The sequence below is a fragment of the Prinia subflava genome, unplaced genomic scaffold (assembly GCF_021018805.1).
Source record: "Prinia subflava isolate CZ2003 ecotype Zambia unplaced genomic scaffold, Cam_Psub_1.2 scaffold_53_NEW, whole genome shotgun sequence".
NCBI lineage: Eukaryota > Metazoa > Chordata > Aves > Passeriformes > Cisticolidae > Prinia > Prinia subflava.
The window spans coordinates 562,631-577,322 of NW_026961063.1; the positions used below are offsets into that span (position 1 = coordinate 562,631).

At 69.4% G+C, this 14,692-nt stretch overlaps 3 protein-coding genes across 3 annotated transcripts; 1 reads left to right on the forward strand and 2 right to left on the reverse strand.

Moving 5' to 3' along the window:
* Window positions 1-744: 744 nt before the first annotated feature.
* Window positions 745-14,198, reverse strand: NR4A1 (nuclear receptor subfamily 4 group A member 1). The gene is made up of 8 exons (XM_063425167.1): window positions 14,187-14,198; window positions 7,124-7,153; window positions 3,740-4,548; window positions 3,389-3,518; window positions 3,125-3,276; window positions 2,206-2,408; window positions 1,952-2,130; window positions 745-1,863 (listed from the first exon to the last, which is right to left on the reverse strand). Exons 3-8 carry the CDS (start codon window positions 4,544-4,546, stop codon window positions 1,607-1,609), a joined length of 1,728 nt encoding a protein of 575 aa, XP_063281237.1. The 5' UTR covers window positions 4,547-4,548; window positions 7,124-7,153; window positions 14,187-14,198; the 3' UTR covers window positions 745-1,606.
* Window positions 5,460-7,969, forward strand: LOC134565541 (uncharacterized). Its single transcript, XM_063425155.1, has 3 exons — window positions 5,460-6,304; window positions 6,442-7,250; window positions 7,773-7,969. The coding sequence occupies exons 1-3, from the start codon at window positions 5,460-5,462 to the stop codon at window positions 7,967-7,969; spliced, it is 1,851 nt and encodes a 616-aa protein (XP_063281225.1).
* On the reverse strand, window positions 10,311-14,420 carry TAMALIN (trafficking regulator and scaffold protein tamalin). Its single transcript, XM_063425168.1, has 8 exons — window positions 14,259-14,420; window positions 12,500-12,549; window positions 12,078-12,132; window positions 11,632-11,734; window positions 11,454-11,547; window positions 11,317-11,383; window positions 11,167-11,233; window positions 10,311-11,086 (listed from the first exon to the last, which is right to left on the reverse strand). Exons 1-8 carry the CDS (start codon window positions 14,397-14,399, stop codon window positions 10,662-10,664), a joined length of 1,002 nt encoding a protein of 333 aa, XP_063281238.1. The 5' UTR covers window positions 14,400-14,420; the 3' UTR covers window positions 10,311-10,661.
* Between the last annotated feature and the right edge of the window lie 272 nt (window positions 14,421-14,692).

The window sequence follows — 14,692 nt, forward strand, 5'->3', positions numbered from 1 at the left end:
GTGGGCAACGTGCGGCTCCGGCGTCCCGGCTGTCCCCGGCTCCTGTCCCCGGTCCCGGCTGTCCCCGGCCCCGGCTGTCCCCGGCCCCGGCTGTCCCCGGCTCCTGTCCCCGGCCCCGGCTGTCCCCGGCCCCGGCTGTCCCCGGCCCCGGCTGTCCCCGGCTCCGGCTGTCCCCGGCCCCGGCTGTCCCCGGCTCTGCAGCCTCGGCTGTCCCTGGCTTTGGCATCCCGGCTGTCCCTGGCTTTGGCATCCCGGCTGTCGCTGGCTCCGGTGCCTCAGCTGTCCCCGGAGCCACCGGCCCGGCTGTGCACGGCTCTGGCATCCCGGCTCCGGAGCTCCAGCTGTCCCCGGCTCCATCGCCCCGGCTGTCCCAGCTCCGGCGCGCTGATTTTTTTCCCCCAGCTCCAGGTCCTGTTTTTATCCAGCCCGTGTCGCAGCTGCCCCCAGCTCTGACATCTGCACTGTCCTAGCCCCGGCTGTCACCAGCTCTGATCTCCAGGACTGTCCCCAGGTCTAGCTGTCCCCAGCTCCGGCTGTCCAAGCTCCAGTGTCCTGTTTGTTCCCAGCTCCAACATCCCCCAGGAGTTCTGGCTGCCCCCAGCTCCAGTATCCCCACTCTCCCCAGCTCTGGCATCCCGTTTTCCTCCGTCTCCAGCGTCCCAGCTGTCCCCGTTGCTCTGTCCCCCCTTCCCAATCCCTGAATATTAATTAAAGGGGAATATTAACAAGGTCCCACCCAGTGGCTCTCACTGTACGTACAAGTTTATATACAGAAAATGGCCAAAAAGAGGGAAACCCAGAAAAATATATATAAAGGGGAAGGGGTTGAGGCTGAGGGGGTCGGATCCACCCCTCGCCCCGCGCCCCCCGCTCTGTACAGGACCCGGCCGGCGCTATTTACATCAGGGGCTTTTTACAGGGGAGGGCGGCACCGTGCTGGCGATGCCCCCGGGGAAGGCGGCACCGGGGCTGTGCCCTGGGCCGCGAAGGCACGTGGGGCACCCCCAAGGGTGCCCCCAAGAAGACTCAGGCATCTGAGGGGGGATCCAGACACCCTGGGAGTGATCCAGAGGGGATCCCAGGCATCCCTGGAGTGACGCAGGGGTGGTCCCAGGCATCCCAGGAGCCATCTAGGGGTGACCAGAGGGCCCCAGGCATCCTGTGGGTGACCCAGGGGGGATTCCAGGCATTCTGGGAGGGATCCAGAGGGGGTTCCAGGGGTTCTGGTGGTGATCCAGGGGTGTACACAGTCTTGGGGATGGCCCAGGGGGGTCCCTGGTGTCCCAGAGGTCATTCAGGAGTCCACAGGGAGGTCCTGGGCATCCCAGGATTGATCCAGGAGTGACCAGGGCAGGTTCCAGGCATCCTGGGAGTGATCCAGGGGTGCCCAGGTGGTTTCTGGGCATTCTGGGGGTCACCCAGGGGGGGTCCCAAACATCCCAAGGTTGATCTAGGGGTACCCAGTGGATGTTCCAGGCATCCCAGGAGTGACCCAGGGGTACCCAGGGGGTTTCCAGGAATCCTCGGACTGAACCAGGGTTGCCCAGGGTGGGTCCCAGATGTGCCCAGGTGGGCCAGGGGCTCACGGCAGCCCCTTGCCCGGGACTCAGAAAGGCAGAGTGTCCATGAAGATCTTGTCGACGATGGGTGGCGGCGGCACCAGGTCCTCCAGCTTGAGGTAGAAAATGCGCTGGAGGCCCTGGGTGCAGAGGCTGCGCAGCTCCGGCAGCTTCCCCAGCAGCTTGGAGAGGCAGCTGGAGCGCCCTGGCTCGGCCCCTGCTGCTGCCACGTGGTCCTTGAGGCAGCCCACGATGCGGTTCTGCAGCTCCTCCACCCGCTTCGGCTCCTTCAGCCCGTGCCGGTCTGGGGTTACACACAGGGTGTGGGACCGCGGTGACACACACAGGATGGGGACGGGGACAGGGACAGGCCTGGAGCTGGGGGGGCTCACCTGTGATGATGACGAGGGCGGCGAGGCAGGAGAAGGAGGGGACATCGACGCTCATGCGGTGCAGGCTCTGGGAGAACTCGAGGATGGCGTCGATCCACTCCCCGAAGCCACGCACGCACTGCTGCCGGTGCAGCACCACCCCGTTGCAGAAGATGAGTTTCCCCTCCTCTGGCTTCGAGCTGCCGGCAGAAATCCGGGTGTCACCCCCGGGCACGCCCCGGGCTCCCCCGGCTCCGCTCTGCCCCAGGGCTCACCGGTACGCCAGGCGCAGGATGAAGAGCTCCAGGAAGGCTGACTCCAGCAGGAGGTCCTGGTCCTCCTTGGGCAGCTCGGTGAATCCCTGGATCTTCTCAGCCCACTTGCGGATGACGTCCATGGAGCCGGTGAGGAGGTCGTAGAACTGCTGCACGTCCACCGAGTCCTCCTTCTCAAACGGGCACGGCGCTGACTCCTGGAACTGGGATGGGGATGGGTCAGGACTGGGATGGGAATGGGTGAAGAACTGGGATGGGAATGGGTCAGGAACTGGGATGGGAATGGGTCAGGACTGGGATGGGAATGGGTCAGGAACTGGGATGGGAATGGGTCAGGAACTGGGATGGGAATGGGTCAGGATTGGGATGGGGATGGATGAGGAACTGGGATGGGAATCAGTCAGGAACAGGAATGGGTCAGGAACTGGGATGGGGATGGGTCAGGAACTGGGATGGGAATGGGTCAGGAACTGGGATGGGAATCAGTCAGGAACAGGAATGGGTCAGGAACAGGAAGGGGTCAGGAACAGGAAGGGGTCGGGAACTGGAAAGGGGATGGATCAGGATTGGGATGGGAATGGGTCAGGACTGGGATGGGAATGGGTGAAGAACTGGGATGGGGATGGGTCAGGAACTGGGATGGGTCAGGATTGGAATGGGAATGAGTCAGGAACTGGGACAGGGGTGGATCAGGAACTGGGATGAGGATAGGATCTGGATCTGGATCTGGGATGGACACAGGTCAGGAACTGACAAAAGGCTGGGTCAGGAACAGGGACAAGGTTGGATCAGGAACAGCGATGGGACAGGATCAGGATCTGGGATGGGGATGGGTGAGGAATTGGAATGGGAACGGGTCAGGACCCAGACCCAGCCCCGGCATGGCCCTGGGCAGGGCTTGGAGTGGCACCAGCCCTACCTTGGAGTAGTCGAGCTTGGTGGCACTGGGGATGGAGTCGATGTGTGCCCGCACCAGCGAGGTGATGAGGCTGACCGGGGACGCATCTGGCGGCTGTTTGGGCTTGGAGGGGAGACGGCCCCGCCGCCCCTTCAGGCTGTCAGTCCGGACCACTGCGGGTGGGACTTGCAGTGAGTTTCTGTCCTCAGTGCAGCCAAAAAAGCTGCGGAGCGGGGACTCCCCGCTCCTGCTGGGTACCCCCCACCCGCCGTGGGACCCTGGTACCTTCTTTGACCATGCCGACGGCCAGGCACTTCTGGAAGCGGCAGAACTGGCAGCGGTTCCTGCGCCGCTTGTCCACAGGGCAATCCTTGTTGGCCAGGCAGATGTACTTGGCATTCTTCTGCACTGTGCGCTGCGGGTGGGGAAGGAGCGGCCGAGCTCAGCCCGGGGCGCCGAGCTCCGAACAAAAGCCCTTCTGTCCTCCCCTGCCTCCCGCTCCAGCCCAGCATCCGGCTCCGTGTCCGTGGGGAGGGCTCCGTGTCCCCGCTCCCTGCCCTGCCCCTCCCCGGGGCACCCCGCAGCATCCTCCTGCTGCCGCAAAGCACTGTGGGAATATCCCTGCGGTCCCCTTACCTTGAAGAAGCCCTTGCAGCCCTCGCAGGTGCGCACGCCATAGTGCTGGCACGACGCGTTGTCCCCGCAGACGGCGCAGCGTCCCTCGCCTGCGCCGGGGCTGCGCACCTTGGCGGGCGCCAGCGCCGGCCCCTCCAGCAGCGAGGGCGAGGTGGGCACCAGGGGCAGCCCCGCAAAACCCCTGGGGGCTCCTTGGCTCGGGGGGAAGGCGTCCGTGTCCAGCAGCCGCGGGTCCACGCGGGGCGAGGGGCCCGGCTGCCCCTTCAGGGCGGCAGGGGACCCACCGGGGCTGGGGGCCGGGGGGCCGAAGGCGAAGAAGGGGGGCTGTGACCCCCCGCCCTTGGCTGGCTCAGCCCAGGGCTGCCCACCCTCGTAGTTTGGCAGCGGCGAGTACGCCCCGAAGGAGCCATCCCAGCCTGGTGCCTGCGGGGGCTGGAAGCCCGGCGTGGCGGGCGAGGGGATGGAGCAGGGGCTCCCGTAGCAGTCCGAGCCGCTGGAGGAGAGGGTCTCGTCCGGCTGCCCGCCGAAGGCGCTGGGGTAGCAGCCGTACACCTGGAAGTCCTCCAGCTTGAAGGCGGTGGCGGCGCTGGCCTGGCCGCTGGCCGGCAGCTGGTAGAGGAAGGCGTCGAACTCGCCGGCGTAGCCCTCCATGAAGGTGCTGAAGCTGGGCAGGGCGGGGGCGGTCGCCAGATCGGCCCCGGCCACTTCCATGGGGAATCGGCCGCCCTCGGGGCAGAGCAGCTCGGCCGGGCAGCGCTCGCAGGGGCCGGTGCCCGTGGTGCTGCACTGGGCCTGGATGCAGGGCATCTCTGCGGGGAGAGAGCGGCGTCAGCATCCCTCCGTCATCCGGGCAGGGGATGGAGACAGGGTGGGAACCGTGGGAATTGCCCCAGGGCTCCCCTCGTGCTGGAACTGGACCCCCACGGCCACTGGCTGGCTGGTGGCGGCCACCACTGTCCCTGGGAAAGGTCACGGCACAGCCAATGGGTGCAAAGGACAGTCCCCAAAACGCTGGCTTAGCAAAAGCCCCCGAAAGGGAAGGAGGGAGGAATGTGGCCAGCAGATTCCCAAGCCCTCGGGCTGGCCAAGGGAAGCCAGAGCTGGGGCTGAATGAGGGGTTTGAGGGTCCCACTTTCCCCATAACCCCTTTTGGGGCTTTTTGGGAATGTCAGTGCAGGCAGCCCCCCAGGTGAGGGGAAGAGGAGCCCACCCTCTGCCCCTGGAGCCCCCCGGGGCTGTGCATGGGTCTGGTGAGACACAGGACAAGCGTGGTCCCGTGTCCAGCTGAAAGCCAAGCCAGAAGTGACCCCAATGGCAAGATGATAATGTAATTCATCTCGCAGACCTTTAAAGGTCACGTTGCACTGGCCCCCGGCCACGACCTGGCACGGCCCTGCTGCCAGAGCCCCCGGATTCCCCCAGCCAAATCTGGGCAGCTCTCTCGGGCACCAAGAAAGCCGACACCCGCCAGGAGCCGGGTTTAAAAATACCCAGCGTGGGTCCAGCTCTGGCACCCACGGGATGGCACCAGCCCCCAGCCTCCCGCTGGTGTCCCTGTGGAGTCTGTGCATGTCCAGCCGGGTTCAGAGGGGACAGTGACCTCCCACACCTCCTGTCCCCAAATGAAGCCGAGAGGACCTGAGGCTGTGCTGGGGACACGGTCCCGGGGGCCACTGTCTCTGCCAGTGGGAGTTTGCCTTGCCTACGTGAAAATCCTGCAATGCCTCGAGCCCTCCTGGGGTTGTTCCACTGCTTTTGCTCTCACCCACTCGCTGACAGCACTTGGGGTCCCCTCTGCCCTGTCCCCCCCGGGGAGCGGGCACAGATTCCCTTGGCAGCCTCCGCGCTGCCCACGGCCGGGCTCTATTTGCGGATTCCTGGCTGGGCAGCGCAGGCAGCTGCCGGTGCCCAGCCCCGAGGCTGCCGCCTGCACGGGCGGGTGGCAGCCGCTGGCACCGGGCCCCGGGGCCGCGGGCGGGCGAGAGCAGCCGGTGGCACCGGGGGTGGCTCACGCTGCCCACATCCCTGCCGGCACCTGCTGCCCGGTAATGCCGTGGCGGCGGCTGCCAGGCCCGCGTGGGCAGCGGGGGGGTTTGGCTGCCTGCACATCCCCACTGCCAGCTCCCGGTGCTGCCCGCACAGCCCTGCTCGCTATGCCAGGTCCCGGCGCTGCCCGCACAGCCCTGCTCGCTATGCCAGGTCCCAGCGCTGCCCGCACAGCCCTGGTCGCGATGCCAGGTCCCAGCGCTGCCCGCACAGCCCTGCTCGCGATGCCAGGTCCCAGCGCTGCCCGCACAGCCCTGCTCGCGATGCCAGGTCCCAGCGCTGCCCGCACAGCCCTGCTCGCTATGCCAGGTCCCGGCGCTGCCCGCACAGCCCTGGTCGCGATGCCAGGTCCCGGCGCTGCCCACACAGCCCTGCTCACGATGCCAGGTCCCGGCGCTGCCCGCACAGCCCTGGTCGCGATGCCAGGTCCCAGTGCTGCCCGCACGCTCCTGCCTGCCCCGGTGCTGCCCGCTGCAGCTCCGTGACCGCTCTGCTCAGGGATCCCGGGGGGGATGCCCGGTATGGGGCGACTCTGCCCCCCGCAATCCCCAGACACGGGGATTCTCTGCATGTGCAGCTGCCCCCGGTTGGGGACCGTGATGGGGGAACCAGCCCGGTCCCCCGTGGCACAAGTAGCGGCTCCCGGTCCCGCGCAGCTCCTCACAGAGGAGCGAGTGGTGTCGGGCTCTTCCCGGGACCCCCGGGGCCGGGACCTCTGGCTCTGCCAACTCCTGCCGGCTGCACGATCCCCGGCTCTTCCCGGTGCTACCGGGAGTCCTGACCCAGCTCCTCCCGGTGCCACTGGGACGCCGATCCCGTGCACCTCCCAGCGCCACGCGGGACGCCCGGCTCGGTCCACCCGGTGCCACCGGATACCCACAAGGGGCAGTCCCGCACAGCGCGCACAGCCCGGTCCCTTCCACCGGGACCCCCGACTCTCGCCGGTGGCACCGAGGGTTCCTCCCACAGCGTCCCTCGGACACGCGAGCCCCGGTTCCACCGGGACGCGCGGTGCTACTGGGACACCGGACCACATCCACCCTGCAGGACGCTCACCGCCCTGAGCCCCCGGTGCCACCGGGATGCCGGACCCAGATCCCCTTGGTGCCACCTGACACGCGCTCTCCGAATCCCTCCGGTGCCGCCCGCGACAGCGGCTCCCGTTCCCCCGGTGCCACCGGGACACCCGGTGCGCGCAGCCCACCCCCGCTGCCAGCACGACCCCGTGCCCCCGGTGCCCTCGGTGCCCCCGGTGCGCGCAGCCCGCCCCCGCTGCCAGCACGACCCCGTGCCCCCGGTGCCCCCCGCCCGGTGCCCGCATCCCGGTGCCGCCCGTACCCGGGTGCCGGCGCGGCGGCGCTCCGGTTCCCGCTGCTGCCACCGCCGCTCCGCGGGCTCCGCCGGGCTCCGGCCCCGCCACTACTTTCTCTTAAGCGCTCGGTGACGCGCGGGGCGGTGCGGGACGGTGACGCACGGGGGGGGCGGCCCCGGCGGGGGCGCGGCCGTGACGCACGCGGGGTTCCATTGACGCACCCGCGGCCCCGGCTAAAAATACCCCCGCGGCCCCGGCTAAAAATAGCTCGGGCGCCCCTCGCTTCCCCACATCTCCCCCCGGGGCTCCGGGGGCCGCCGGCGGGGGGAGGGAGGCCCCGGTGTCAGGGGTATCCCCGGTGTCCCCGGGGCCGGTGCCCCTTCGGTGTCCTCGGTGTCTCCTCGCTGCTGGTTCCCCCGGGGTGGCGTCCCTCGGTGCCTCCATCCGCGGTGCTCTCTTGCTGCCGTTATTTCCGGTGTCCCCTCGTTGCCGGTACTCCGGTGCGCCCACCCCCGGTGCCCCCTCGGAGCTGGCATCACTTCAGTCCCCACCCCCGGTCGCCTCTCGGTGGGGGCATCCCCGGTGTCCCCTCGTTGCCGGTACCCTGGTGCCCCCGTTCTCCGTGCCCTCTCGGTACCGGTATCTCCGGTACCACTATCCCCGGTGTCCCCTCAGTGTTGGCATCCCCGGAGCCCTCCGCTGTCGGTATCTCCAGTGCCCCCATTCCCGGTGTCCCCCTGGTGCCGCTGTGCCCGGTGGTCTCCCGTACCCCCGGTGCCGCTGTGCCCGGTGCCTGTTTGGGTATCTCCGGCGCTCAGCGGAGCCGGTACCGCCGGTGTCCTCCCGCTCGGTGCCGGGTGCGGGGGGAGTGACGCGGGGTCCCGCCCCCGCCCGGTCCCCGCGGGGAGCCCCTGGCCGGGGCCATGGAAAGAGCGGCGGCTGCTGGCGGGCGCCGGCGCCGGGAACAGCGCCCGCGGGCTGGAAAGATGAGCTCAGCCCGTGCGGAGCCGGCCCGGGCCCGCGGGAGGGCGAAGGGTGAGCGGAAGCGACCCCGAACTCCTCAGAACCCTTCGGTGCCACTCCGGTACCCCCGCAACAGCCTCCGGTACCATCCCGGTACCCTTCGGTACGACTCCAGTGCCTCCCGCGATACCCCCCGGTAGCACCGCAAGGCTTCCCAGCCTCCGGTACTGCCCCGGTACTCCCTTGGGATCTTCTGGTACCAACTCGATAAACTTCGGTACCGGGTCGGTACCGTCCCTTGCTGCACCCGCCGGTATCGACCCCCGGGGACAAACCGGGGGTCTCTGTGCCCGGGCTGGCAGCGCCGTTAGTGGTCCCCGTTAGTGCCTCTGCAGCGGCAGAGCCCCGGCACGGTCCCACCGCGGGGCTGGAGCCACCCTGGGGCCGGTGTCCCGGTGTCCCGGTGCCCCGGGAGCCGCAGCCAGAGCGGGTGCTGCTGCCGGGACCTCCGGTACCGGGACCCTGCCTGGTTTCACGAACCCCCCGGCCCCGTGAGGAGCAGCCCGGCACCAGAGGGGTCCGGAGGGCGCACGGCGGTACCGGAGGTGCTGCCCGGGGCCGGGCGCTGTCGCCGCCTCCTCCCGTTGCCCGTTACCTCGCTCCGGCCCCGCTTCTCGCCGCCGCCCGCCCCCGACGGGGTTCCGTGACATCACACCTGCCCGATGACGTCACACCTGCTCGCTGACGTCGTGGGGATCCCGCGGCACCACCGGGGCCGCCCCCAAAGGGATCCCCCGGGCCCGACGGGGTCCCTGCAACACGCGAGGGGCGCGGCCGGTGCCAGCCCGGGAATGCGGCCGGGAGTCCCCGGCACAGGTCGGGCAGGGGGGTCCCAGAGCTGCCGGGGGTCTCAAAGCCCCCGGGGCGCGGAGCGTGGCGGGTGCAGCCCCCGCATCCCTCGCTTGGTGGCGGCGACACCGGAGGCAGGAGGGTGACACCGGCAGCCCCCGCACCCGGCATTAGCTGTACCCCGGGAGAGGTCGCGGGGACTGCGATGGCTCCGGGGGAGGAAACCCGAGCCCAACCACCCTGGCAAGGCCACGGGGCTGCAGGGGAGGGACCCCTGCTCACGGCAGCCGCAGGGATCCACCAGGCAGCCCTTCCCCACCCCGGGGTGGGCGCTGGGGCTTGCGGGGTGCCCGTGACCGGGCAGAGATTAGCACGGCTGATGCCCACGGCTGCCGCTGGCTCCGTGCCCCGGGCCTATCTATATTTATCGGTAGTGACAGGCTGCTCCGGGGCGTGCCCGGCCCGGACCCCGCAGCCTCGGGCCGCCGGCCCTGCCCGGCTCAGCCGGTGCCACGCGTGACCCCGGTGTCCCACGGCCACCACCTGCCCATTTCCGGGCACACGCAGCCCCGCTCGGGGCTATAAAAAGCTCAGCGTGGGGCGGCAGCTGCGGCGGGGGGGTCCCGTGATGGCTTTGACAGGAACGGGGTGCTCCTGTCCTGGCAGCACGCGGGAGGACGCCGGGAGCCGCCGGGGCTGCGGGAGCCAGGCCATAAATGTCCAGCACGGAGCGGTCCTGGAACGGGGACAAAGCAGGAGAGCGTGGGGGGGCAGCTGAGCCCCCCACCCGCGGCACACGCAGACACTTGCAGTTCTCACCCCCAGATCTCCAGCAGGCTCCCCTGGGGTTCTGGAGGGGACAGGGAGAGCTGGGGTCCCCAGACATGCAACAGCCCCGCCAGAGGGGAAACCGGGACACAGAGCAGAGGGCTGGAGGCTCCCAGTGCTCCACAGGGCACCGAGCAAGGGAATCCTCGAGAAAGGAAACCCGCGGACAGACGCTGCTGCTGCAGCAGTCCCCCAGCTCTTGGGGGTGCCTTGTGTCCCCCAACTCCCCTGGGGGACACTGAGGCAGAGCTCGGGGACACCCCAGTGCCCGTCCTGCGTGGGCACCCCGTCCCCCGCAGGAGGAAGGGCTCGGGGTGGGACCCACTTCCCGCCGGCTGCCGGAGGAAACGGGGCAGGAAGGGCCTGGCCGGGGCCCCGCAGTGCCGGGACGTGGCCCGCGGCATCGGGAGCTGCAGCAGGCACAGGGACACGGGGACCGCGGGAGCTCCCTCATGACCGAGGTGACATCGGTTGGTCACCCCAAGGCCGCCCTGCCCAGCCCCCAGCCCCCCATCCTGGTCCCCACGGGGCTCTGTCCCCCCTCAGTCACAGCCACGCATCGCTGCAAATCGTCTCTGTATTGGCGAGCACTGACGTGGTACAACAGCCCGGGGGGCACGGGGGTGGCACCCCCACAGCCCCCCCTAACCTGGGGAATGCGGGGCTCCCCCGGTGCCCCCCTCCAGGGAGGAAGGCCCCCGTTCCCCAGAGCAGCGACAGCTCCGTGAGACGCCTCAGGAGGGTCCTCACGTCTGTCCCTCGGTGTTGTGTCCGTCCCTCAGTGTCCCCACGGCCCGGGGGATCGCAAATCGGAACCTCCTGGGGCCAACCCAAACCTTCCCGCAGCCCCCAAGGGTGGGCGCCAGGGAGTGAAGCCCCTCGCAATAAATAAATAAATAGTCCTGGCGGGCCGGGGGCCGCCGGCTAGAGGTGACTCTCCTCCTCCTCCAGCGCCCGGTTCAGCCCCGGGATGAACTTGAGCAGGCGCCGGCGGAAGCTGCTGTGGCGGCTCTTACGGGGGGCGGCCGCGCCCTCCACGGGGTCCCCGGCGCGGGCCCAGAGCCGCCCCGCAGCCCCCGGGCCCCCCCCGCACTTGAGGCTGGCGCTGCGGGCCAGGGCAGGTCGGGGCCGCGGTGGAGGGGGCGCGGGACCCCCGCTGTCCTCATCCTTGTCCTTGTCCCCATCCTTGTCCCCATCCAGGGAGCTGGAAGAGGCGAAGACGCAGGTCTGGTACAGGGAGTCATCGCTGCCGCTGGCGCGGGAGGAGCCCCCCGGCAGCCCCTCCCCCTGCAGGCACCAGCGGATGGACTCCAGCGTGTCGTAGATGCTGGGGTCCTTGGCCACCACACCTGGCGGGAGACACGGGGGTGTCAGGGGGGGTGGCTGGTCCCCAAACCCCTCCCGCCAGCCCTCCCCGGCCCCCACTCACCCCGCAGCAGCCGCTGCTCCTGCACCATCAGTGAGCGGAACTCCCCCCACTTCTCGTAGAGGGTTTGCTGGGGGGGGAGGGTGAGGAGGTGAGGACCCTGGGGAGGGGTCCCCAGCCCCCCCCGGGACCCCTCTGCCAGCCCCTGCTCACCTTCAGGTACTGCAGCCGCGCCTCCAGCTCGGCCCTGCGGATGGAGGTCCCGTAGAGCGTGTCGAGCCTGTGGGTCAGCAGCTGTCAGCAGTGGGGGGCTGCAGCCCCCCGGGCCCCCCCTGCGCCCCCCAGCTCACCGGAGGACGTTTCCTGAGCTCTTGATGATCTCCACGATCTCCCGGTGCCGGACGCCCTCCACGTTCAGCCCGTTCACCCCCGTGATGGTGTCCCCTGGAGCACAGGGTGAACGGGGGGTTCAGGGGGGCTGGTCCCCACCCCTGGGACCCCCCCAGGCTCCCCCCAGGATGTGCTCACCAGCCTTGAGCCCCGCGGCCTCGGCCGGGCTCCCATCGTGCACGCGGCACACGAAGGTGAACATCTCCACGCTGTTCCTGTCCTGGTGGTGCAGCCCGTAGGTCTGGAATGGGGGGCTCTGCTGAGGGGACACCCCGACCCCCAGAAACCCCCCAGCAGCAGCCACGGGGCAGCAATTGCTGTTTTAATTGTGTTTAATCACTGCTGGGTGATGTGGGGCAGCACAGCAGCCCTCGGGAGGGGGGTCCTGCCCTGATGGCTGCACCCCGGGGTGCCCCCCTGGCTGCCCCCAGCGGCACAGCCGGGGGAGGTTCGGTAACACGGCTAAAAATAACCCCCAGCTCAGAGACAACTTAAAAATACCCTGGATGCAAAGCGAGGTGCGGGCTGGAAGGGTGGGGAGCAGGGCAGTGGCACGGCCGGGCTCAGCTCGGCTCAGCACCCACCTGGATCTCGAAGCCAAAGGACTCCTCTGCCTTCTTCTCCAGCGTCACCACCCTCCTGGGGGACACAGGGATCAGGGACAAGGCAGAGCCCCCGGCACATCCAAACCCACCCGTGCAAACCTCGGGCTCTTCTCTAAGCGCTGCTTCGGGGTCCCCAAGGGCAGGACAGCTCTCCCTGAGATGGGATTTGCTCTCCCACTCCCAGGGATGAGACCCCTCCCCAAGTTTGCCCTGTCACTTAATCCTGTGGGTGCCAGGCAGGATCCCCACAGGGTCTGGGGTGTCTGAGCCCACCAGGGAGCTGTGACCTCATCACTGCCACAGTTCCCCCATGAAATCCCCCTCATTTCCAGCCCTCTCGGAGTATCCAGAGTGGAACAGGGCCCAGCTCCAACCCCCTGGGACAGCCCCACTGTCCCTACCTGTGCTCCTCCGGGGACTGGCTCGGGGATGCCCACTTGAACCCCGCGTCCTGCGGCAGAGGAAGAGCCATCAGCCGGGGACACGCGAGGGGACATCCCCCCACCTCCTCCAGGGACAGCCAAAACACCGGACAGCACCAAACCCCGGGGCAGCGCCGTGCCAGGCCGGCACCGAACCAGCACCCGGCTGCCCCCCGGGCATAACAGGGCTTTGATGGGTGCTCAAAGGCACCCTCAGAGCTGCCCAGGGCTCGCCCCACGCTTTGACGTCAACCGCGCCGCACCCACCCCACGCCGCGCTCCAAGGGGCCCCGGCACAGAGGGGCCCTGTTGTGGTCACAAAGTCGGGTTTTTTCATGCATTTCATGCAAAATCCACCCCCCCCCGGCGCACACAATGTCCCTGTTGTGGCGGGCACAGAGGCGTGGGCGGGCGGAGGGACTGGCCGGGCGAGGCAGGACCCTCACCGCAGGGCAGGAGGTGACAGCGCTGTCCCCAAATGCCCCTCTGTGGCTCTGGCAGCCCCAGCACAGGGCAGGCAGTGCCACCATAAGGTGCTCGTTGAGAGCGGCACGTGGCACGTCTGGGTGCCCTCTGTGCTGGGTGCTCTGGGTGCTCTGGGTGCCCTGGGTGCTCTGCCACATGGGTGCCACCAGCCCCGCAGGTGTCACCAGATCATGACTGACCATCCCAAAAACACCAGAGCTGGGTGTGTTCACCTAAGGGAAAGCTGCCGCCTGTCACGCTGGGCCCCACGTCACCACAGCGACGGGAAGGTGACGTGGGACGTCCTGGACCCCTCAGAGACGTGTCTGGTGGTGGCCTTGGCTCTGGAGAGCGGCAGCCAGGCCACCGTGCACGTCTGGGCTGTGGCAGTGCAGCCGTGAGGGAACTTCTGCTCCGGATGTCGGCTCTGCTGTCGCTTCCCCACCACGCTCAGGAAGCACCGCGGGGCCGGGGCAGCGCCAGGGCGGTGTCGGTCCCGGCGCCACCATGGAGGGGCTTTTCCAGGGGTGCTGTGTTCCACCAGACCAGACCTGGGGTACTTTGTGACCTGTCCCCCCTCTTCCCTAAACCAGAGCTGGGGTCCGGGGGTCCCCTGTGGCCGATCCCCCCGAGTCCAGGGGGGCTGTGGGGTCACGGCTGCCCCAGTGACAGAGCCACGCACAGTGGGGTGGGGGGCTGGCCCAGCACCCCCAAACTGCAGGGCAGGACATGGAGAGGGACCAGGACAGGTTGTGGGGGACACTGGGAGGGGCACAGGGACACGGGCACCTGAGGGAACGTGGGGAGGGACCTGAACATGACCTGGGGCTTGGGGGGAAAACCAGGATGGGGGTACAGGGATAATCCCGCGGCAGGATTCGGGCAGGATCTGGGACAGGATGTGACGCCTGGGGGGACAACATGGAGCGGGACGGGGACACCGGGAAGATGCTGCGGAGGGATGGGACCGGGGAGAGGAGATGCTGGGGCAGGACAAGAGACGGGGGGCGGTCACCGGGGCAGGGTCGGGACACCAAGGCGCGATGGGGACACGAGGAAAGCTTGGGCGGGCCCCCGGGGCAGGATCAGAGCCCAGGAGGAGACGCCGGAGCGGCCCCGCAGGGCGCGGGCACCAGCGGCTGGGCGGGACGGGGACACGGCGCAGCCCCGCTCCCCCCGCAGCCCGGTACCGCTGGCGGCGCCGGTTCCCGCTCCGGCCCCGCTGCACAACCGGGGCACCGGGGCGGCTCCCGCACTCCCCCCGCGACCCTACCTTGCGTACGCGGGGCAGGGTCCCGCCGGCCGCCGCCAGCGCTCGGTAGAGCTCGGCGGGGCCGGGGCTCTCCGGTGCCACCGCCGGTGCCGCATCGTCCTTCGGCCGGAGCCGCCGCCGCCGCCGCCGCCGCAGGGTCATGGCCGGGCCGGGCCGTCCCGTGCGCCGCTATATGGACCCCGGGGGCGGGGACCGGGCGGGGCGCGCCCCTTTCGGACCCGAACCGCGCCCACGGGGGCGTTAAACGGCGGGCGGTGTGTGCAGAGACCACGCCCCGTGTCCGGCGGTGTCCGGGGGTGTCTGGGGGTGTCCGGCGGTGTCCGGGGGGTGTCCGGCGGTGTCCGGGGGGTGTCCGGGGGTGTCCGGCGGTGTCCGGCGGTGTCCGGCGGTGTCCGGGGGGTGTCCGGGGGTGTCCGGCGGTGTCCGGCCCCTCT